This window comes from Lytechinus variegatus, chromosome 10, assembly GCF_018143015.1.
Source record: "Lytechinus variegatus isolate NC3 chromosome 10, Lvar_3.0, whole genome shotgun sequence".
NCBI classification, from domain to species: domain Eukaryota; kingdom Metazoa; phylum Echinodermata; class Echinoidea; order Temnopleuroida; family Toxopneustidae; genus Lytechinus; species Lytechinus variegatus.
In genome coordinates this window covers 32,153,772-32,179,006 of record NC_054749.1, presented here as the reverse complement: position 1 = coordinate 32,179,006, position 25,235 = coordinate 32,153,772, and the positions used below count along the sequence as shown (strand labels likewise).

General features: G+C 37.0%; 1 protein-coding gene across 1 annotated transcript; it reads right to left on the bottom strand.

The window, feature by feature from the left end:
• Positions 1-10,533: 10,533 nt before the first annotated feature.
• LOC121423017 lies at positions 10,534-23,447 on the bottom strand. The gene is made up of 6 exons (XM_041618288.1): positions 22,696-23,447; positions 16,555-16,588; positions 15,466-15,741; positions 13,622-13,822; positions 12,635-12,814; positions 10,534-11,921 (listed from the first exon to the last, which is right to left on the bottom strand). The coding sequence occupies exons 1-6, from the start codon at positions 22,813-22,815 to the stop codon at positions 11,683-11,685; spliced, it is 1,050 nt and encodes a 349-aa protein (XP_041474222.1). The 5' UTR covers positions 22,816-23,447; the 3' UTR covers positions 10,534-11,682.
• Between the last annotated feature and the right edge of the window lie 1,788 nt (positions 23,448-25,235).

Here is a 25,235-nt window from a genome sequence, read left to right as displayed (position 1 = left end):
AATGTTCAGCTCGCGCTTCGCGCTCGCATTTTTTGATTGTTGAAATATGTGACGCCTTCATGGCTAAGAGCAAGCAGTCCTTAACAGGTACCAGTTTAAAACGTATATTTTTTTTGCTCGCGCTTTGCGCTCGCATTATTAATACTCATATTTTTTAGGATTTATAAATCATGAATAGAGTGTCTCGTTCAGTAAATATTATAGGACTAAATCTAGAAATTTTCCGCTCGCGCTTCGCGCTTGCTTTTTTTACTCATATACCTATTCTGCTTGAGTTAAAAAAAGTGCTTAGAATTTCCTTTCTTTGGGTGAAAATTTCAAAAAGATTCAGCTCGCGCTTCGCGCTCGCATTATTTGATTGTTAAATGCTACTTTAACAGGTATCTTTTTCATCAGTTCATTTCCCCTCGCGCTTTGCGTTCGTAGTAATTATTAAGTTGCATACATGTCTTTTTCAGGATAACAAACATTGCCCAGAATCAGTTCAAATTTTAGGAAAAAAATACATAAAATTTCCCCAAAAGAAACAAACAAAAATTATCTTCGAGCTGCCGATCGGGGAAAATATGGCTGAAACAAATTTCCGCCCATCCCCCCCTCCCTATTGGCGAAGGCTGGAACCGCCCCTGTGTCCCCCTACCTTTTGGTATTTATGTATTCATGGATTTTTTTTCAAGAACACATTAAAAAGTGGTCTTTATTTTTTTAATGTGATTATAAGATAATTTAATTTAGCCTGGCCGGGAGGGAGTGGGCGCCATTTTTCGAAAAGTACACATGGGCGCCAAACATCAGGTCAAATTTGCTCTCCCTCCCTCCCCTTGAAATCCCGGATCCGCGCCTGGGTTCTATAACAATAACCCAATTAGGGCAATCACCCCCTGACAACTACTTCAAGGAAAATATTAACCCATATTTTTTACCGCCGGGGACTGTTACCCCCCCCCCGGAAATTTACTCTCCAGACAATTACCCCAGATAATTATGAAAATAATAATTGTGAAAATGCCTTAACGTGACGACATGGCGTGGTACTTTATCTTACCATGTCTTAATTAATCATTGGCGGCCGAAGGCAAAACATTTAGGGGGATCCACCTGAGATTTTGGGATGGACACAGGTAAAAAATTGACAAGCAAATCAACCAAAATTTTAGGAGGGACCATCAAAATATTTTGACAAGAAAAAAAAAGAAGGTTATCAACCAAAATTAGGGGGGGCAAAAATATTCTAGGGTGGTCTACCTCAATTTAGGGGGGGGGACGTAGAAAAGACTACAAATTTAGGGGGGACCGTCCTCCCACCTCAAATTTAGGGGGAAAGCCCCCCCCCCCCCGCTTCCGCCGCCTATTAAAGTAATTAATAAGCTTATTATTTCGACATAGCGATATATTCTATCTTGTCAAGTCGATATGTCCACATGGCGAGATATGAAGTGTACAAGTCCCGGCAAGAATCCCGATATACCGCCATGTTGACATGTATTATTTAAGTCGACTTGGCAAGATAATAATATCTTGCCATGTTGACATATAACGTTTTATAAGTGGACTGACTTGGCAGGATAACGTATCTCGCCATGCGGACATAATAAGCTTATTTAGTCGACATGGCAAGATAAAGTATCTCGCCATGTCGTCAAGTCGATGGCATTTTAGAGGCTCCGTATGGCGTCTAGAGGGCATATTTCCGGGGGGGGGGGGTGTAACAGTCCCCGACGATAAAAATATGGAGATAATATTTTCCTTGAAGTAGATGTCAGGGTGCGATTTGTCCTGTAGGTCATTGTTATAGAACCCCATGGACTTGTATCAATGACCTTTTGACCTCTTGATGACATGGATTTCACTATGTTGTCCTGATCATAATTTTACACACACCGCGGACTATCGGACCCGCGGTCTATCGGGCCCGCGGTCTATCGGGCCCGCGGTCTATCGGACCCGCGGTCTATCGGACCCGCGGTCTAACGGACCCGCGGTCTATCGGACCCGCGGTCTAACGGACCCGCGGTCTATCGGGCTGTAACCATTTAAAACAGACATGAGGCCTGTTTCATAAAGAGTTACGACTATTGCAAGTTTTACATTGTGAAATTAACATGGAAATATTAATTGTGATTAATCAGTGTTGATAGGAGTAGTTGTAACAAGAAATAGTATTCTGGTCTGAAAATGGAAAGGGAAAATTGACCAAAAATATGATGTATTCGACAAAGTGACAACGTTGAATAATATTTCCCAAGACAGCCACTTCTACCATAGGCTGTTCTATCGGTATAAGCCTGTATATGTACATCAAAATGGAGATGTTTCATAAACTTGCTCTTATAATTACACTCGACTTAATACGATGAGTGAACCATGTTTGAGATTCTTGGTGTGTGTTGTTTTTTCAAAGAGAATTTTCTAAAATTCTCATCAAATTTTCACGAAATGACATGTCTACCAGCTTCAAATCTATCTTATTCTGGAGAGAATCCAAATAATTGAATTGCACTGTGCATAAACTTGTTTCTAGCTGTCAGGCGTATTGAAACACCCTCATCTATTTTTTTAAGAAGATGATATAAGAATAAGAATATAAGGAAATAAGAACAGATGATAGAAAAAGATATATGATACATATCATTAGAACTTTTCGATGACCCCTAGATGCTAGAAAGCATATAGTTTGTGAGTGGCGCCCAACATTATTAGTAAAAGGGATGTAAACAATGAAGGGACATACATAATCAAGAAGAATCTTCAACTGCATGTTCGAGCGGCGTATAGGGATATGCTTGGAGCACAACATCGGTGATCAGTTGCAAACGTCCGATATTCTTCAGTCCTCTTCTTCTGTTTTGTACTGCAAACGTTTTTTTATTAAGTCAAACAAAAATTATACACAATCCTCACATTTCAGAATGACATATGCATAATCCATTAATGTTCGACTGATAATTCGATCCCGGAATTCGATCACTCGATAATGATTAGCTTTTCGAATATCTATTGTTACCAACACATTTTCGTCCCATGGCCATGTTCAGATTGAACTGAAGGTCAAGATTCACAGTGGGAATCAATGTAAAGTAAACTTAGTTTAGAAACCTCAGAAATCGTAGTAAGATTGCATACCATCAATGTATCATTACGGAACACAATTATAACTTTTTAAATTATACCGCCTTCTAGAAAATGTTTTCTGTTCATGATCGATCTTTATCTTGTCATTTCAGAGTCTTGTCAATTTCAACCTGTATTAGAGACAAGTCACATGTTCTTCATTATCATTATATTTTCCTTTGTACAAAATGTATAACTCTGTGATAATACTTGTTTTCAGTCAATGCATAGTTTGCTTATGAGACTTATAGTGTTATTGTATATTTGATTTTAGAAAAGACAATAAAAACATGTTATAGAACAAAATATGATTTCAAAGCAATAATGTCAACACCTAACCCTTTACGTAGGAAAATATAAACGCCGTGATGCTCACGCTTTGGGCTACGGTCGACAAAACCAGAACTAAAATAAGCCATGTTTCCGTTGATAGACCTATAAACCCCTTGGAACTTCTTGCGTCTTCTGAAGTGACAGATACCGTGTCTTCAGTAGGCCTAGTATTGGTAACCGTGCTTATATCTGACATCTCTCCCGGAGGTATGTCATCAATGATTCTCAACTCAACGGATATATTCTCACATCGTAAATTAGTATTTCCAATACTTTGATTTCTCCGTAATGCTGACAAAGAAATGTTGTACTCGTTATTTTCCAGATCAGTATGTTGAATGCCATTCAATAAGAATGTCTCGTTTTCCTTCTGTTCTCCGCAGAAGAAAGTAACGGGTCCTTGGTGTATAAAATATGTCATGTTGTCAGCAAATAAGAGTGGACGCAGATTACTGCCATTTATGTACCAGAGCTTGACAGCATCATCTTCCGCGGTGGTACAGCACTCGAATGAGTGCAGACTTTCTTGTGGGCGTTGTATTTGAAGAAATCTGCACAGTTTGGATTGTCCGTTGTCCGTCAGGGTGAAGATGAGACACGTACTCAGAAGACCTCTAGCTTGAAGAATATCATCAAGAGCAAAGAAAATATTGACTTTGTTTGTTGAATTGAAACCGCCATCGATGTTCACCTGGGGAGTCAAATACTCATAGACAATCTGATCAGTTCTTGTCAACAGTTGAACTCGAGTACCAGCGGTGACCTGAATCCATTCGCAAGACATCTGCAATCTCTGAGTTCCTTGGTCATAGAGGGTTGAACAGAAGGGGTCTGTATCCACAATAATCAAATGGAAAACAGCAATATGGCAGGTTGGTATTTCGCGCTCATGAGTGTGATACCACAGTAGGACATGCTTTCCTGAATCATTTAGTTCAGTATCAGCAATGAATACGTAAATTTCATTGATTCCATAACTGTACCTATATCGTCCTTGGTTGCTTGTATCTTTGTCGATATCATATATCAACACAGGTTCATTATTTGGTCTTCTCCACTTTGCCCAGACCATTGAACCGCTAAAAGGTTCCTCCGGATGTTCGAAAAAATATACCAGAGGTATACTTTGCCCGCTGACTGCTTCCAATGTTTCTTCTTGCTTAACTGTGCACCATAAAAAATCCTCACATAGCGCTCTCTGGAAAATAGTTTGAAAAATAAAAGAAATTACCCCAAAATAGAAAATTTCCCATTTTAGTTGGAAACGAATCGGTGACATGGTGAATGAGATTACTTAATCTTAAATTTGCGCAGATTATGCCAGAAATCAAAAGACGATCAGAAATTCGAGTTAGATACAGTCCTATAGATTGCGTAGTGTGTGGACTGAATATATCGGATAGTTCTAAGATAAACCGGAACTAAGCCTAAGCATAAAACTTAGTACGGTACATGTAGTATGTTGACTTGAACTTTTGAAAAAATATGCTTTTGAGGCATCAAGAATAATTAATATTCTCAAAACAATTTGTGCATAGCAGGCTCATCAACTCACAATGATGACGAATATGGATTATAAAAAAATGTTACTTGGCCAGAAAGATTTTTGCAAATCTCGGGTGTTGTAAATAACGAATCACGTTTGCCATGCATGTTTGCCACATGAAGAACCCGTGCGATATAACCTGATTCCTTTTGGCTTGCAGAGAACTTCTTAAATGGAAATAATTCAATTTCTATATTGCGTGCACGGACAACGCTTACTAAAAAGAAATATTGTTTTGGAATGGTTTTGTAATGTTTGGAAGTGGAAAGTACAGTACAATTAACTAAGTACAATTAGCTAATTCATGGTGCACTTTTTGCCACGGGTATATAAAACCAGTGGCGTAATAATGCGCCAATAATTTTGTGGAGGCCAGATATGACGCATCGGTCAAATATTATAAGATGTTGCGAGCGAGCGAATTGATCAATCAAATATTTTGACATCTTTTATTTAAAAAATCCAATTTGGGCATACTCATAGATTCATTCAAGATTCAAGAAATTTATTTCATTTCCAAAACAAATATAAATCGAATGCAAATACAAATCAAAGTACGAATACAAAATAATTTTTAACTTAGCATAATTATATAACAAACGCTTGTATGAGCGTATATGGAAATGAGGGGATCCACTAAAAAAGCATTGCTTGTAGAGCGTGGATCCCCTATAGCTAGTTGAATAAATAATTTATATAAAGCAATTAAGACAAGACAAAGCAATAAAAATTAAGTAAATATGGAAATTCATTCGGCTGAACGAATATACAATATCATAAAAATGGGAAAGTAAAATGTGATAAATATAATAGGAAAAACTATTTTAGAGTAAGAAAGGAAATGATAGCAAAAATGGAAATAAGGTGACAAAAATATGGGACATGTATTATCAAAGACACACACACATACAGACACGCGAACAAAGAAAACAATATAGTGACATATTAGAGGATGGAGGAGAGAGAGAGAGAAAAAAGAATTAGGCTGACCGATAGAGGGAGAGGGAGAGAGAGAGGGGGGGAGAACAAAATTTGAACATGGATCAACGAGAGCGCTAGCATGAAAACACAGATTTGGGATTGATACCCGGGTGATAAAGGAAAATTTAGTGTTAAATACAAGATGGATACAAGACAATCAGGACCTACAAACAAATCAACTTCGTTTGTAGGATACTAACAAAAATACTTTTAATTTTCTCTTAAAGGAGTTAATGGAGGGGGCCTGTTGAATATCATTGTGGAGAGAGTTCCAAAATTTTGGGGCTGTAAAAATGAAAGTACTTTGAGCAAAAATAGTTCTTAGCATTGGTAGATGAAAGTGATCGCCATGTCTGGTAGGATATGTATGATAACTGTTATTTTGAAGAAACATATCGTGGAATACGGAGGGAATCATGTCGTTTTTATAGTTGTACATAAACTGTCCTAGTTGAAATAAATACAAGTCTTGGATTTTAAACAAATTATATTCGAGGAATAGCGGGTCAGTGTGAGAACGGGGATGTGAAAATGAAATGATACGAAGAGCTTTCTTTTGTAGTAGTAATATTCTGTTTAGTAAATTTTGGTGTGTATTGCCCCAAACCAGGATTCCGTAGTTGAGATATGGTAATATAAGAGAAGAATATAGAGTTAGTAGAGAGGTAACAGGAATAAATGTTTTTAACCTATTTATGATGCCTATGTTACGAGAGATGGTTTTGCAAATATTGTCAATGTGACATTTCCAGGAGAGTTTGTTATCTACATGGACACCCAGGAATTTGATTGACGAGACACTTTCCAGCTGAATATCTTCAATACATTTATCAAGAGGCAACGAATCTATAGTATTACTGAATACCATGTATTTGGTTTTTTGAAGATTGATTGATAATTTGTTAGCTCTAATCCAACTCAAAACTTTAGTTAATTCATAATTTATTATTTCAGCAAGAGTAAGCGGATTCTTGTGGGAAAAAAATAAATTTGTGTCATCCGCAAAAATTATGAAAGATAGAATACTGGATGCTCTGCTAAAGTCATTTATATACAAAATAAAGAGGAGTGGTCCCAGGATACTTCCTTGCGGCACACCACAGCTAATATTGCACATATTTGAGGGGTGATCATTGAAAGAAACAAATTGTTTTCTGTTGGAAAGGTAGTTCCTGAACCAATCCAAGGCCTTCCCACGAATACCATAATGCGAAAGTTTATGAAGTAGAATGTCGTGGTTTATTGTATCGAAGGCCTTGGAGAAGTCCAGGAAAATACCAACCATATGGGAAGACTGATCGACTGCATGAGTAACTTTTTCAACAAAAGATAATAATGCATGAACTGTACTATGCTTTTCTCTAAAACCAAATTGGAAATTAGAGAAAATGTTATTATCACAACAAAATTTGATTGTTCTGTTATATATTATTTTTTCCAAAATTTTACCAAAACACGGTAAGAGGGATATTGGCCGATAATTGTTAATGCTAGATTTATCGCCTTTCTTAAAAATTGGAATAACTTTAGCAATTTTCAGGGAATTGGGGACTTGTCCATGAATTAAAGACATATTGAAGATGTAAGCAAGTGGTTCTGCAATATATGGAATGATAGTTTTAAGTATTAGATTATTGATGTCATCATAGCCAGAACTTCTTTTATTATCGAGGTTTGAGACAATATCAGTAATTTCATGAGGGGAAGTAGGGCATAAAAATATTGAGTTCGGATTGGGCGGGGCAAGAAATTCGGCAAAATGTTTGTTTGAGGGCGCTATATTCTTAGCGAGGTTATTTCCGATCGATGAAAAATGGTCATTAAATATATTAGCAATGGTAACAGGCTGTTGAATGATCTCATCGTTAGATCTAATTTCTGTTATAATGTCTTTATTTTCTGAGACATTCATAGCTTGCTTGAGAATTTTGACGTAATGATCAAAAAATAATATATTTCACCCTTAACTCTTTCCTTTTGTCTTGGTTTTTTTTTTGGGGGGGTGTAATATTTTGGCGAGGCGAGCGCCTCCACCCCCACCCCCATCAAACGCTACTGTATAAATTCGCCCCAGTGTGCATTCTATCCTCTTTGAATAGTTTTTCTTCCTTATTCATTTTTTCTCTCCAATCGGAAATAAGTCGAGCAGTTATCCCTGCCCCTTATACCTCCCCGGCTCTCTTTTACCGTTCCTTTGAATACTCATGCCTTCGTTATCATTTTTGTTGATGAAATTTTGACAATAAACCAAACGATTTCGCCGTGGGTGGAATTATGACAGACCACTTGAGTATTATAACAAAGAATTATTTCATTCTATTCTATTTATTCTAACCCTCCTACATACAATATAAGTCTAGCGAAGTGGTTTTTGCAATGAAATTAATTCCGAAAGTACCCGTCACTCAATAATTTCTTACATCTGTTTAGATTTCAAAGGTTTTAATAACGACTCGTCAATCTTTTCACTTTCCCCTTGACTTTCTCAACTCTTTTGAAACGCTTGAGTTAACTGTGTAGACAGAGTGGAATAGATTCACTGACAATCACACGTCCAACATTTATATACTTTAATTACTTTTCATTCTTATTTTATATGATTTACTCGTATAATAATCTTTTACAACAGAATTTTTAAAGTTGATTACGAATTTATTTACTAATCTGTCAGCAAAACCGTCTGCTTATGGATATAAATACAATTTTGGTAATAAGTCGAGGTGGCCTCCAGCAATATATTATCTATAATTGTTTTAACGCTTCATATGAACAAGAATGTCAACTGGAAAAAGAAATAAATGCTTACTTTTATGTAATAAAAACACACAGTAGAAGTCATTACCCTCATAATATATAAAGTGAAATACAGATGTCTTATTTCTCAATCAGATATACATGTACACACATTTAGAATGATATATTTACATTTATATGTACAGAAAATACGCGGTGTCCCAGAAGAGGTGAAAGGATGGATTTTAAATACTCTGCTGACAAGGATTTAATATTTATTCAAATCATACTAATGATCAAGCATCTTGTATCAAATTCTTCAATTTTTTGTATTTTTGCGACCAAGTTAGGTCTAAAATATTTTTTTCACCGTTTCTTGTTGGCATACACCCAAACAGCGTTATTACAATATATGAAGGGCCATTGCTGATATAATTGTTTTCTCGTATATATGTCGCCCGTGATTGTAATTTCTTTTAATGGCCGAATGAAAATAACGGGCATGAAATATTTAAAAACTTCACCAAATTCACAGATTTTGGCAATAGCGGATGGGGGGGGCACATCCGGCTCGTGCCCCCCCCCCCCCCCTGGGAGCCATCATCAAGATTTTTTTAATGGGAATATGTCCTTCATACACAAGTGAGGATTTTTTTTTTTTGGGGGGGGGGTATCTTGGTATCATTTCAGTATAACTCTCTTCGTTTGAAAGCGTCTTAACTAATGCTGCATAAGAATACCGGTATTGGATATTTTTAAGGCAAATTACTTAAAACCCACCATTCCCATTTTTCTGGAACCATCGGTATCATTTCTTAAACTCAGTATATCAAAGTAAGAAAATATATTCAATTCCGATCACAGTTATAAAATATCTATATTTTCTCTCATAATTATTTTTAAGATGTTGTTTTCAAATAACTATAGTTAATACTATTCTTCATGAAAAGCCTGGAAACTTCAACCTAGTGATTTCGTGCACTGGCTGTGATGAATCATCACCGATTTTTCTGTGATATAGGTCTATTGGTCCCACTCATGCAAAGAAATTTGCTATCATGGCAACTTAAACATGCATCAGTAACTACAAATTGTACAACCAATTGAACTGAACAAATTGAAATGAAAAGCAATCAATATCAACGATTGCCATAGCTTCAGCAGAGCTGCGTTGTACTACTCTTTTTTTCAGTATTGAGTTCTGAAAAAATGAGAAAAATTCTGATGGTTTTATGCAAAATACTGTATTGATTAATGAAGTTAAGTTTTATCTGTCGCCCAAAGATATTTCTTATAAATAATGATTCCCCATCAAAAATACTGATTTTCAGCTTTTAAACTACTGAATTGTTCTTGTTCAGGCTGGCAGCTCTGCATTGTAATATGGCAAAGTTACAGTGGAACACTGAATAGGGTGTTGTCGCGCAAAAATGATTTAAGAACAGAGTATAAGGTATTGTCGAAAGACATTGGATGCCTAAAGGCCACCGCACACCTTACGACGGCTCGCGATCGGATTTGGAACAAATCGCATTTTGCTAATTTTCTGAGAATATGAATGGAACACATCATTTTATTACAGGTTGAAATTAATTGAAATAAAACTAATATAACCATTTTGAAAGATTGCAAGCCTTTATTTTGGAGTAAAAGTCAATTTATTTTTCAAATCGTAGCCAATCGTACGACCGCTATGACGTCATTACATTTGCTTTTTATTCTAAGAAGGATGATAGCATAGTCACAAATTTGAACATATGTATTCGTACGATGATTTCGAACATTACACAGTAAGATATTCCATGTCTCAATATTAGCAACAAATTCTACTACGTGTTATTCCAAAATCGGGTCGCAGACCGATCGTAATGTGTGCGGTCGCCTTAATAGAAGTCTTCGTCGAAAATTCAAGACTCAGAAAATCAGTTTCGTCTTATATTCAGAGCGGACGATACATTTGCACTTTGACTGTTGGACGAAGTAGAGACGATAGAGTATATTTCTGCCGTTTGGGTTCGTAAATTTTCAACAAAGGCTTCTTTTTTTCTGTGGCAGTAGTTTTTTGCTCGTTGAACAAAATAATAACCCCCTATATTCATCCTCGCGTCCGGATCCTAGCTCAATACTCTAGATACATACGTCGCTCACCGAAAATATGTTAGGCCCCGTTTAATAAAAGTTAAGATTATGGTAACTTTGACAACCAATGATATCTTGTATGGAATCCTCGATTCTGGTTGGCTATTGAACATCGTTACCATGGTAATTACCACTGGAAGGCAAAGTTACCATGATTATATAGCTTTTATGCATCGGGACACAGGCCCAGGCCTACACCATGCGGTATATCTAGAGAGAGTGGTGACAACCAATGACATCGTTCTCTCGCAAACATAAATAGACTGTCATAACAAATTGTGGCGCAAACAATCTTTTATGCAATGATAATCCACTTAGACGTTATTATGAACAGTAATATACTTTGCGCGAAGGAGGGGGATGTCCATTCCCGAATTGAAAAAAAAACACCTTTATTACAATTTTTCACCAGTGAGCCCAAGATCACTTCGCATTTTCACTTTGTTTTTAATAGCAGGCCTGTTACATTGAAAACCCATGTGTACGGCCGGGGGAGTTTGTGTCTGGGGTCAGTGAGAATAAGAGAAAGCATCATAATTTTTGTCGGCTTTATCTCAAAGTATCATCATCAGTGTCGGCAAATATATAGGTCTGACAGTCCCCCAACCAAAATGGCCTAGCGATGCCCCAAAACACTTCCATCTCTCACGTTCTTTATTTCTTGGAAAATCTTAGATTGAAATGATACGAGATTTGTACATGTATAGGGAAAGAAATTAATGTTCCGATTAAGGTTTACGATGAAATCATACTCCTTTTCTCGACGAAAAATATAGGCCCGCTACATTATAGTCCTCGTCCAACGACCCAAATTCGACACTCCTTTTTCTTGCTGGCATTCACGTGTTAACGTAAGCGGCTATGTCATCCCGCCCGGCCGACATCAGCGAGACCATATCGACGTGCGTTTCCTCAATGAGCCCTTCAACATCACATTCATCGGGGTCGTTGTCATCTATGAGAGAATCAAAATGGCCGTCTTCGGTCAGAAAGTCTGGCGGAGTACCCGGATGTGGTTTTGGAGGCTGAGGGGGTCTTCCTCTAAGGCGAGACGGAGAGGCCGTGTAGCGCTCAGGTCCTTGAAGAGAAAAGAGAACGTAACTGTCTTGAAATTACTTCCAATTTAGTGCTATCATCAAGCATAACAATTGCAACGTGATGGTTATAAAGATAATAACAGTGATGATGGATGATGTTGGTTGCTTTTGATGGATGACAGAAATAAGTTATGTAGAGAGAGAGATGGGGGAGATTCTGATTATGTAGACCTAGATATTCGAAAGATCCCGGTCTTTGGATGGGGACCTATTTGAGTATGAAATAATCGAAAAGGTATGCTTCCGGTTATGTATTCTTATAAAGTTGTTAAGGGAAAAAACGTTGCAAAGAAAAGGAAATGAAGAATACAATCAACCCCATGGGTATTTTCGCAGAGGATGCGATCGATTTAAAATCATTATATTAAACAATACAGTCATTAAAAGTCTTTCTGAACTCCGGTACAGAGGAACACCTGTACACAGCGTCAGATCAAATCAATGCATATATGCCACGCCAATCCTACCTCCACCGATTAATCAGGTTCTCTAGTTTCGATCCTGAAAAACGGCAGTTTTGAAACCGATTTTGTTTCACAAGACTGCCCCAGATATCGATAAAGGCGGTTCATATTTGCGATTAAACGTTTTCACGCTGTCCCGTATCTTCAAAATTTCTTGTCGTAATGGGATCTTTAAGTAGTACGACAGTGTAACGGAATGAAACGGTTTTATGTCCGATCGCCATACTTACCGGGAACTCCGCCAGGTTTAAGGTCAGGCCTCATGAAGAGAAGAGGGGGTGCAACGATTGGTTCCATAGGGGGTAGTTTAGGGAGGGCGCCTCTGATGGAACCCTTGCTATGGTGACGGGAGAGGATACGATAGATCTCTCCTGCGGTCTTCTTAGATTCTGTCTTCAACTCGCAGTAACCTGTAAGAAAGGGATTTTAGATATGAAGAATACCCTGAAAATATTAAACTTTAAGATGTGTTATAGAGGACTGAATTTACATTGAAAGCACATTCATGGGAATAAGCCATTTTTTATCAGGCTAATTATTTCACCCGACCCATCATAGTTTCAAGTACACGATGATTCAACATAGTCCTGACGAAGAGCAAAGCTTATGTGCTTGAAACGTCGAGAATAACAGTTGTTTTTAAGTGCTATTATACTGAAAAAATGAACCAGCAGTCATATTCAGGAATAACGTACATGGTGTTACAGCAAAACCTCATCATCCATAAAGTCAGACCATTTTGCAACTTATTGTATATTGAAAATGTAGCAAATAGAGAAGCCTATTTTGTACTGAGAATCTGCCTATTACAGGCGAACTAGAATGAGGTTATAATGGAAAGGATCAAACGGAAAGAAGAAAAGGCCTTTTTTTAAAGTGACAATTAACCATGAATTAGGGCTTTATTGTTGTATATGGAAAGCAAAATGTTTATAAATACTCCTTGATCACAGAACGGGGTGTTTATTAGGAAGAGAAAAGGAAAGGGTACTTAAGGACTTTTACCACTTGCAGTATAGACCCTTTTCATAAACCCAACCACAAACCCTTAATCAAGGTTTTATGAGATCCATTTACATGAGATTATCCAATGTGCATAACATTGTAGTTTCCTAGCTAGAGCGATGATTCTGGATTTATACTGCAACAAGTAAATCAGTGTTCTTTGGCATTTTCGCTTTCCATATTGATGGGCAACTGATATTATGTTCTTTTACCTGCATCGCTCCCGGTGCTGTCGATGTGAAATCCGAGGGTTTCTTCCTGTATACTAGTCTGTGTGATTCTTTTTAGGTCCCAGGCGATGCAGCATTTTGGCGGGCTCAGAGTGGCCAAGCACATAGCATGGTGCGTCAAGTGAAGAGCCATTCTAAACTCTGGCGCCACGATGCCTTTCAATGGAAAAACCGTCCAACTCTCTACACAAATGTGATAGGAAAAGACAAGAAATAAAGTGGTCATTTTGTTTTTAGCGACAACTGGTTTGAGGCGCGGTGTCTAGAGGACATAGTGATGTATATCCAGATCCTAGACTTCCTAAACTTCATGTCAGCTTATACGAAGCAACAATTTTGCCAGCCAAGAACGATATCGATATTTGGATTATTCCTTTGTCGATGCCTTCTTTGAGATTTTGAGATTGAGACAGTGACAGACCATCTGCAGTCATGATCTACACGAATCAATTACTGATTCTGTATAAAGACCAGTGGCGTAACTACGGGGGGCATGGGGGCACGTGCCCCCCCCCCATCGGCTGACCAAAAAAAAAAAAAAAAAAAACGGGGAAAAGGAGAAACAGAGGGAGAAAGGAAGAGTAACGTAGTGGAAAAGAAGAAATTATTATTCATTATAATCAAGTTATGCTATATGTCATAGGAAACATTTTTATCATAACTCTATGAAACATAATTTGCTCAGGGCCTATGTTGTCATTGTTCATGGTGCTCGCATTGTCTGTTTAAAGAGATATAAACCTGTTGTACGAAAAACTCCCGTTTCAAGTCAAGATACACCAAATATATTATTGTTTTATGTAGTGACATATGGTTCTTTTTTAATGACTACTTAAAATGATTGCCCCATGTTAAAGTATTAATATAAAACATTTCCTGTCCGCGATTACGTTCGTATCAGTGGATTGGTGAGATAAGTCTGCTCTCCGTGAATTCCTAAAATCAGTCCTTAAAATGTCCCTTTTTCTGATCTGAATATCAAAAATTTTCAGCTCGCGCTTCGCGCTCGCATCATTTGGTTAGTGAAATACGTATGGTTTTAGTGAATTCCTACAAGCAAGCCTTAGAATGCCCCGCTTCAGGTCTGAATTATCTAAATTTTCAGCTCGCGCTCGCAATATTTGATTAGTGAGATGCGTATGGTAATCATGATTACAATGACTACACAAAGTGCTTCATGTGTTCAGATGTAATTCTAACAAAATTAGCAAGCGCTTGGCACTCGCATTAGATGACTATGGTGAGATATGTATACTATTAAGGGATTCCTAAAATATAGTCATTAAGATCTCCCTGTTTGGGGTCAATATATACAAAAATTTCGGCTCGCGCTTCGCGCTCGCATTGTTTAGCGAGACAGGTACGTATCATGATTACAAAATCGATTATAATGTCCCTTCTTAGGTCTGAATATCAAAAATTTTCAGCTCGCGCTTCGCGCTCGCATTATTTGATTACTGAGATGCGTATTTTTATTTTTGATTATAATGACTACAAGTGCTTCCTTAAAATGTCTATATTAGGTCAGTATACCTGACAACTGAGCGCGCGAAGCGCGCTCACTAAGTGACTCAAAATTTTTGCTGGTGCCCCCCCCCCCCCAATGCCGTGACCCACGGTACGCCACTGATAAAGACAGTTCATAAAAACACTTAAAACTTCTGGTGATTTGGGATTTTAACTTTTAAACACAAGAACTAGTTACATTTAGGCCTAAGATTAAAAAGGGGGAATTTCTTGAATGCATTGGGATTACAATCTCCGAATAATTAATGCAACAATTAAAAATTAACGATCAGTTATATTTATGGTTATATGGCACTTACCGCTGAAAAAATGTGACTTGATGAATGCGTACCAGGTGGCCAAATCTTCCGACGCCATCTTCTTAACAAACAGATCACGTGACACGGATTTGGACTCCTGGAAGAGGATGGTATCTGCGGCTAGCATGATAGCCCAATATTCGATGGGTGACTTCCGTTTCCCTGGTCTCTGCATCATCCCCCGTTCGGTGCCCATGAAGGTATCTTTGTTTACGGTGTAAGCACTCTTCAAGATCTTCTCGTCCATCTTCTTGAAGATCTTCAGCTGGAACAACCCTTGAGGTGGAGGAATAGGGGTCAACAATCAAGATTACTGACTTTGAAGAATCTTCCTTCCGTTGTAAGGTTTTCCTAAGTCTGTCTTACATTTTGCGAATTAAGAGGCTACTTTTGTATGACAATGCTTGTATATTGTTATATGTTATAGTTCATGATAGTTATAGCATAACTTGTTTACTTTCCCCAGATATATATTCTTTTGTGTGTCTCACATAGCAAAGTTACTACTCGACGTCTGTAGATGACTTTGACGTCGAAGAAATAGGATAAGATATAGACCAGGTCCACTGGTTAGTCAGCTCACACCCAATGCGTATCACTTCAGCAACAGATGTTCCAGTCTTTTACAAAAAGTTGCAGAATTCCATTAAAAGCGGTATCTAATTTCAAAAGACTATCCAAACAAACAATTTCGAAAGGAATGAAAGTAAGATATAATATGAGGTGAAAAACCCGTAGCCGATTTGGTACCTACCGCTTCTGATAAACACTCGTTTGTATATTTGATATCAAATGTTTAATTAATTTAATTGATTTGAACAAGAAACAGGTCCCATCCAAAATCCTTGAGCTTAAGTGGAATATTTCTTGTATCCAGTTGTTATTCTCGCGACATTATATCCAAACAATTGTTACGAATCATTCCAGTATTCCTAATAATGCTGCGAAGTACATTTCAAATAATTGAGCACATACTATTTTATTTCTATCTGATATCAGTAGAAATCTCTTTATTACCAATCATCAACATAAGCATGACTAGCTTATCAGAATTATGTTTGCAAGATTAATTTCTTGATCAGCACTTACCGGTCTTTAGATCACCTTGAAAAACCACCCATCTCTGAAATAAAAGAGAAGAATTAAAGACTACAGTGGGGATTGATTACAATACAGTGCTCAAACATCCGTGAGATATTATTCCAGATAATCAAGAGATAGAAACACATATCCCTGGGGAATATACGAAATTGAAATATATAATTTCGAATCTTTATCCAATATTATCCCGAACTTTTCGTATTTTCCTGATACATTTGCAACAATTACAAACACTTTACTTGGAATGTGATGCAAGGATTGTTTTCCATGAACTTTGGCAATCTAAGATACCAATCAGATGACCTAAATTTATAACAATTTTATTTTTTTTTGATGTAGAAGAATCCTATATTTTTCAAATTTGCTCCAAGGTAAATAGCAATAGTAGGCACACTTGCACCGGAATTTTCGTCGAAAACTTGTTTACAATGCTTAGGAGTGACACCGTTTTATGAACTTGTATTTACATGTTTGGAATTGAAAAGACTAGTTTAAATCAATCGCTGAATATATTTACAAATAAAACTCGCTATCGATATATCATTATTTCTTCCTGCATTGTAAAGCACTTGCTCTTTATCATCGTTAAATTCTTATCACAAATTCTAGAATTATTCTTCCCCAACAAGTATACATTCTCACTCACAAACACGTTAATCCCACATTTTCAAGTAGACACCCAACATGCACACAAAGACACCCGCTCACAATCTTCCACAGATATCTTCATAAGCGAGTTTTTATTGAATAAATCACAAAAAGTTTCAAATTAAAATCTAACTCGAGGTTCATTCACTTTTTGTCCGTATCCAAACCTAGTACACGGATATGCTTAATAGTATACAAATAATGAATGTTTATGAGTGCAATGGACAGAATACTTCGTGAGGTGAAAGATGAAATGATCCATTCAACGAGGCGTAGCCGAATGAAGTATTCTGTCCATTGCACGAATGAAAAAAACATTTATTATTTGGTTTATATGATACATAAAAATTGATTTTTTTTTCATGTGAAATTTATAAATTTCGATGCAAAACCTGCTCATGCAGTGCGAGTTCGGTCTGCTGATTGTTACGTCATTACATCATGCGTATTTATTTGTCCATGACATAGAGATGTATATTTATATAATATTGACTAGCCTTGAGGGGAACATCAAATATATTGCCAGCAAATGAATCATATTGGCCCGAGTCTTTTTGAGTGATATATTTCTTATAGCATCACAAAAGAACCAAAATAGTAGGGGGACATTTGCTATTGTGTCCCCCCTACTATTTTGAGTAGTGGGGGGGGGGGCACGTCCCCCCTGTCCCCTGGGATTTCCGCCCATGGGTGTGTGGATGACGTATGTATCGGAGGGCGGGTGGTGTACTGACCGCGTATCTCGACCAAGCGCTACAAGCTGCAGTTGGTCGACACGAAGTATACCTACTTAAAGATTGAAAAGAGATGCTCTTCGTTATTTGTTGCATTGTGGTTACTTAAGCACGCGTTTAGTATCATAATTGGAGAGTCTTTTTCGAAGAGTTCAACTCATATTTAGATCAAGACAGACTGGAGGGGTTATCCCGTTTGCGAGCCACAATGTTGAATAATTTAAATGTAAAGGTTTTTATTGCTGGATGAAGCTGAATAATGGATGAGATTTGGTCCTGGTACTCCGGCGGAATGGAAGAGGAATAAAGCTGTCGATAACGAATTTCAAAGTGTAAAATTTTAATGAATGAAATCTACACATATCATGTCCAACTGTTTTTAGTTTTCACATACTGAATCAGACAAAAATCCTAAAATTCTGCCCTGCCCAAAAGTGTATTTATGAGTCCACTCTCTTAAGCCATCTGAACACTACACGACCTGTTTGCGATTTGAAGGAAAAAATGTGTATTAACTGATATTTGTCTTTAATAATGGAATAAAATACGGTCCAATGTTTAAACCAAAAACTTTCGAGCGCATCAATCCAATAAAGGATGAAAAGCGAAATCAAGGGCTAATGGCACCACAGCAAAATGCAGTTTGACGTAACTGCGTACTAAATGTCTACAGTGAAAAGCTGTTTTACTTAAATCTCATATCAATATAAGGTAAGATAATTCTATTGTTCATAATTCTTGTATGGGTTAAAAGCAAGTATGTAAAGCAAGAATAAATTTCAATTATAGTTTTTATTCTGAATTATTTTGCGTTTTGTCTATTTATTTCGGTTTTATTTTTTAGCACTTTGAATTGATATTAGTTAATGGAAAATGAATGGGATCGAATTAAAGCAAAACGTAATTGGTCACGTGTTCTAAAGCTGGTGTCAAAAAGAACTCATAAGGTTGAGATAACTTTTGCATGATGAAAATACTCAAGACATTACTTTTGATTAATTTCTGAGCCCTGATACCATGCAGTTTCCATAATATAAATAGTTGATTCCAAGATCTTAATTGGCCATTTGGTGTTAGTGTTGGTCAATTTCCACACCTCTTAAAATGAAGTTTGTCCTATGCCGATTCTCGGCAGGTATCTTGAGCTATCAATGTTAACATTGTGTTTAAATTTTGCGGCCTAGAACTTTAGCTTTTTGTTACGTTAACATGCATGTTTACCAGTATCTGATCGTGTTGCATTGGATGGGCTTTAATCGTTGTTACACGCACGTACCTTTTCTTATATAGCTCATGATTTTGCAAGGCAGAAGATCAGTATAGACTGGCCAAATTATTCCAGACTCAAACTCTGGCAAACGATCTTTTGCCATATCAAAAACGTCTTGATGTGAAGTAGTTATCGAACATGGTCAGATGGTGACTACAATCAATCTTCAAGCGAGGCAAACATTGTTTGTACAACGAACTCTCATATCCGGTAAATGGTATCCGCAAGGCCAATCAATGCAAGGGACACGGCCTACAAATATTTTGGCGTCATCAACCGTACTATTACAAACTTGAAACATGTCTTCACTGATTTGTTTAAAGAAGTTATCTAATCGAAGAAAACCTACATGATAATTTCAAAGGAGATAATTATGTAAATTTATTAATGCAAATATGAAGTATTTCAGGACGATGTTTTCTCTACCTATCAAATTGATGAGATAGATATCTCATAATGTTGATTTGTCAAATTCCATTGTCAAATTGCGCGGAGAGTGGTGGCACGTAGTGGATTAGTTTCCGATGGGGTTTGAATCCTAATAGCCAGGGCATGATATACAGCAAGGAATTGATCCATATTGTGCTGCACTCAATCTAGGTAGTATACCTGGAAGGAATTCCTTGAAATGATTCATTGTGCCCTTGTAAAAGACTTACCGGGCTAATACCAGGGTAAAAATATTCAAGTCCTTGGAAATCGCCTGGAAATGTCAAAATGATACATGATATACACAAGAACTAGATAATTATAATTTCCCATGTTTGTAAAATAGGTTTACCTTTTAAAAAGAACTAGGTATATGTATGATATCTCCAAGTTGCTCTCCTCACACTGTACCCCCTAAGATATTGATTAGCAAGCGAAACATACTCGTTTTGGACCGGATGAGGCAGGTATTCTCAAACCGCAATGGATGCTGAGTTGTCATGGAAACCGTCCCGCATCCTTGTCTCTTCATGACGTATCTATATCCGCATGGGCATTGCATGATCCAGGGTTATTTATTCCTTTGTGTTTGTTTCGATGCTCTCTCTCCCCCTCTCTCACCCCCCCCCCCCATCTCTGCTCCTTTTCCCTCCTCCTCCTCTCTCTGTCATTATCCCCTCTTCTCCTCCATTCCACCTGTCACCCTCCTCCTCTCCCTTTAATATTCACGTTTTATATACATTTATATACCCCTCTCTTTATCTTTTTCTCGTTGTCTCTTTAGTGCCTCCCCCTCCTCCTCCCGTTCCCTCTTCCTTTCCACCCTCTATCCTCCCCCTATCTCTACATTCGCTCTCTTTCTGTCTCTCTCCCTGTCCCGGTCGTCTCTTCGTGTATTCTTTCTCTGTCTCATTATCCCTCTTTTTAAGTACCATTTATCTAGTTTTGCATTTCTTAGGTTTATACGTTTACTCGTTTTATATAAGGAACTAAATTATTGAACACTTTTGAAAAGTTGTCATTAGTTTTAAATGATAGATAGGACTGATAAGCTTATATTAGACCATACACGATCAATATGAGTTTATCATTACAAAAGAAAAATGTACAAGACACTTGTATTATGACGTATTGCAGTTTTCTTATCAACACCGGCGCGCCGAGGGTTTTCGGAAATGATGCCTTTCATGGTCTGGCTTCAAAATTCTACTACTGTCTGTCATCTGTAGCATCGTGACAGCAAGTTAATAATTGAATGTTAATGTTTTCTTGATTGGGTATAACGTGAGTAAAATGCCATTGTTCCAAGATGAAGTACTTTCTCGTCAGTAATATTCTCGTAGCGAGACAAGTAAGCGAAAGTGATGAAGAGAGAATGGGGAATATAATTATAGAGAAACCTCCAAAGAAAATAAATGAATAAATAAGGGAAAATAAAAAGATAAAACGAAGGAATACTGGAAGGGGAAGAGGTACTTGCAGGTTCATCCGAAGGATGATACGAAATGGTTATTGATAACAGTTATAATTATTATTATTATTATTATTGTTATTTTTATCATTATCATTATTTTTACTCATCATGATTATCGTTGTCATCACCATTGTAATCTTCATCATCATATTTTTCTGCTTAAAAGCTACCAGAAGAAGAATCAGCGTTGGGGAGGAACCCCGGTGAGAGCAGTCGTATATCTTTTTTCAACAAAAAGGCAGAAGACATTAAGAGGAACCGAACCTACGTTATGGGAATACGTCAATCAATAGAGTTAATTAAAACGAAATTAGACACATAATTATAGATGAAATCGTTGAATCAATAAGAAGCAAAGAATCGAATTCCGAACATTAATATTGCAGTATATCATTGATTATTAAAAAGGAAGAAAAGTAAATGCTATTTCCGATGCATAAATGATAAAAGCAGCTGCATTTTAGCTATATCTCATGAAAAGGCAATATTGCAAATTATCTTTCGTGCATTTCCTTTTTGGAGAGAACACAGTAGCCCGTATTCTGATAGCAGGTTTAACTTAAACTCAGGTTTAAAGTTGTGGTTTAAGTATGGGAAGCCAAAAGTATCAAAATTGTTAAGTTGTATGTTTCTTATGTTTACTGTGCTCTTTCCTGATTCATCGATGGTGAAGACAATCATCTATTAATACTTCCTAGACAATTATGAATGATTTGAGAGCAAAATGAGCTGAAGTATGATATCTCTACTGTTAGCGATTTATGTAGCAATTGGCTTCCCATACTTAAACCACAAACTTTAAACATGAGTTTAAGTTAAGCCTGCTATCAGAATACGGGCGAGTGTCCTGTAGGGTGACTCACAGTGTGTTCCACACCGTGAACACATTAAAATCACCCCACTGTCAAAATAATCAAGTGTAACATTGTAAAGCTCTTACTCACAGGCCCGTATTCTGAAGTCAGGTTTAACTTAAACTCAGGTTTAAAGTTGTGATAACCAATTGTTACATACATCACTAACAGTAGAGATATACCATACATGTATCTCAGCTCATTTGGCTCTCGGATCATTCATAATTGTCTAGGAAGTATAAATAGATGATTGTCTTCACCATCGACGAATCAGGAAAGAGCAGTGAACATCAGAAACATACAACTTAATAAAAATGTTGATACTTTTGGCTTCCCATACTTAAACCACAACTTTAAACCTGAGTTTAAATTAAACCCAACTTCAGAATACGGGCCACAGAGTCCACTGTGTTAACACAATGTGAACACTCACACTGCTGTGGGATTTTTTTTTGGAAATTTGAAGTTTTCATGAAGTCATCTTTTCACACTGTTAAATGTCAGCATTTTATCACAACAAATAAATTTCCACCATGTCAACCACTCGTCCCTTCGTCATGTAATAGTTCGAAATTATCTCTTAAATTTTGGCATTTTAACATTGTGAATATGTAATATCCACCATGTGTACAAAGTGTGAAAACACTGTGACAATTTTATCTCTACAGCAAGAAAATGCTGTGATATGGAATAATACGAATTAAGCTTTCAAGTTCCTACCTTCTTTGTTTTGATAGTTTTTAGACACACTATTTGGTCCAGATAGCCCGTTCTGATCCTTCTTTGGTTGCTTAGGTCTTCCTCAGGAATAGTCCGACCGATGAAACTTCCTCCTGTCATTCTGCCAAGGTTTGTGGGTCTTTACCAAGGTTAGATGAGATGTTGGGCTTCAAAATTGAAGATCTTCAGGAGGGATGGATGATCGACTGGTTTCAACTCCTCCTAAATGTAATAGATATGGTGGCGAGGGCGAGTATTCAAAGTTGATCAGTCCAAATGATGTTGATATGTAGCCTCTTCAATCTCGGTCTGCTGATATCTTCGCTCGAGGGACAATTTATATCAAATCGCAATGCCGCGTTTTGATGTGGAAATGGCAGATTATTTGAACCTATAAGGAATGCGGAAAAACTGTTAACAATCAGTAAAGCTCCGAGAGTGTATCTTTTAATAACTTCAAAGGGTTGTCGGAGTCACCTAATTTCCAAGAACCCTTGTGCCATAAAAACTCAAAACCTTAATCAAGCAATCAGATAGCCTCCTGGGGAAAAGGTGATCCACGAAACGCAATCTTTAACTCCGGAAACACCAAAAGGGCATAAGAACTGATGTCTAAGAAAGAATGTTCTCCCACGGATATGCAGTATTGTGTAATATTTGTAAAGTTCGCGCGCAGCTCCATCACTTGTCCTGTTAGTAGTGTAGTTCGTCGCTCTTCGATCGTCTACAAGTACTAGAAGTCCTCATGGTGGCACGCGTGCACAAGATTGTGTAATCCGATGCGTCGATGCCATTTGCTAGTTTTAAGAGCGCATAATATGCTGGGGATGCAGCTTGCAAGGGTACCGGTGGAAAAAACGTCGAAGCGAGTGTTTTCTTTGGAGAGAGTATACAAAAAATGGACTCCTCTATTTCCACATTGAGTTCAGTGTCAGCGCTGTTCCCCCCGCGGGTTTGTTCTTGAAATGTAACGCCAATTTGGCATCGAAAGGATGCATTCGTGAACATAAAGCTGAGGGTGGAAAATATAATTATGATTAAAAACGATCGTATTACAGAGTGAGAACAAAGACATCCGAGACAAATTGGACGTAGATGATGGATGGATGAGAGGGAGAGAGAGAGAGAGAGAGAGAGAAAGAGCAAGGTGCTTCAAGAGAGAGGGAGAGAGCGTGGGGGGAGAGAAAGGAAGAGTGTATAAAGGGGTAATGATGTGAAGTCAATCTATACACACCGTCTTAAAAAGTTGTTTAACATAACCAATCTCTTGTTGAATATGATTGTGTCGGACCAAAATATAATACAAGTGTTGTCCAATTTCTTGCAGATTCTAAACAAGGTTTTGGTTAATTTTGATTTTGAAATACACGCAATCAATAGCCATAAATGAAAATAAACTTTTTGTTGGAACCAAATGCATTACCTCTTTTGTCTCATTTGTATCCAACACGCGGAATATGATATCGTTCTATATATATGAAAATGTGAGAAGTTATATATACATGCACAACAGCTTTGGTAATTCTTAAAACCGACGGTTTGAGCAGAAATGTAGATACACCATTTGTAAAATGTTGACATATTCATATACGAGTAGTAATAAATTTTAATGTCTTTCGATGAATTCTCTTTTTATCATATTCTGGCCGATCCCGATAAAGGGAAAATTTAAATTTGATACTGACGTTAATGTCGTATAAGTGAACACATTGTGTCTGTGATCATTTTTGTTTATCTTATGTTATGTACCATATTTGTTGTTTTAATGTGTTATGTTTTTGTTGTGTTATATTCCACACTTTGCTAATTTCTTTTGATTTCAATCTTTTATTTTTTTGTTACTCGGCTCTGTGCTGCGATGGAAGTATTTATCTCAATAAACCATTTTGAACTGAACCTCTACCGACTACCAACTAAGCCAACAAACTGGTACAACAATTGCTGGCATATGTATATAGGGCCACCTTACCCATTTTTCAAAAGCGAAGAGAAAGAGATAGGCCTAAAGAGAGAAGAAATGGGAAGAAAAGGGAAAAACCGGTGGAGAGAGTAGAAAGAAAGGTATATGAAAGCAATACAAGTCTGCGTTTTATAACTTAACATTACATTATATTACCTGTGATTGAATTTAGAAAAAAAATATCGTCATCTTACTTGTTGTCACTTCCCTGTCTTGTAACTATAGTTATACTAAATTACTATGAACATAGTAACCAGCCAAAATAAGATTATTATTATTTTTCATTTATTTATTTTTTTGGGGGGAGGGGGTATCATCATTCTCAGTGTTGTTATGATTGATTATGACTTAATTTCCTTGCCATTCTGTTGTTTTTATTTCCATTGATTTTATTATTATTATCATCATTATCATTGACTTTATCATCGTTTATTATCATGATTGTACGTATTGTCTTTTGCATAGCAGGCCCTCTTAAATATTTCAATACACGGTAAAACATGTGAAGAATGTATACAGCTTAATTTACTATATTACCGTACGGTTAAGATTGTGAAGAGAGTTTCAACAAACGTTTTAA

Bases quoted from the DNA above. Each gene is read 5' to 3' on its own strand.
- LOC121423017 (XM_041618288.1), bottom strand. From the start codon at position 22,815: ATGACAGGAGGAAGTTTCATCGGTCGGACTATTCCTGAGGAAGACCTA. The intron at 15,742-16,554 runs GTAAGTGCTGAT...CTCCACCTCAAG, and splicing joins TCAAGGTGATCTAAAGACCG to GGTTGTTCCAGCTGAAGATC. The intron at 11,922-12,634 runs GTAAGTATGGCG...TTTCTCTTCAAG, and splicing joins TAAACCTGGCGGAGTTCCCG to GACCTGAGCGCTACACGGCC.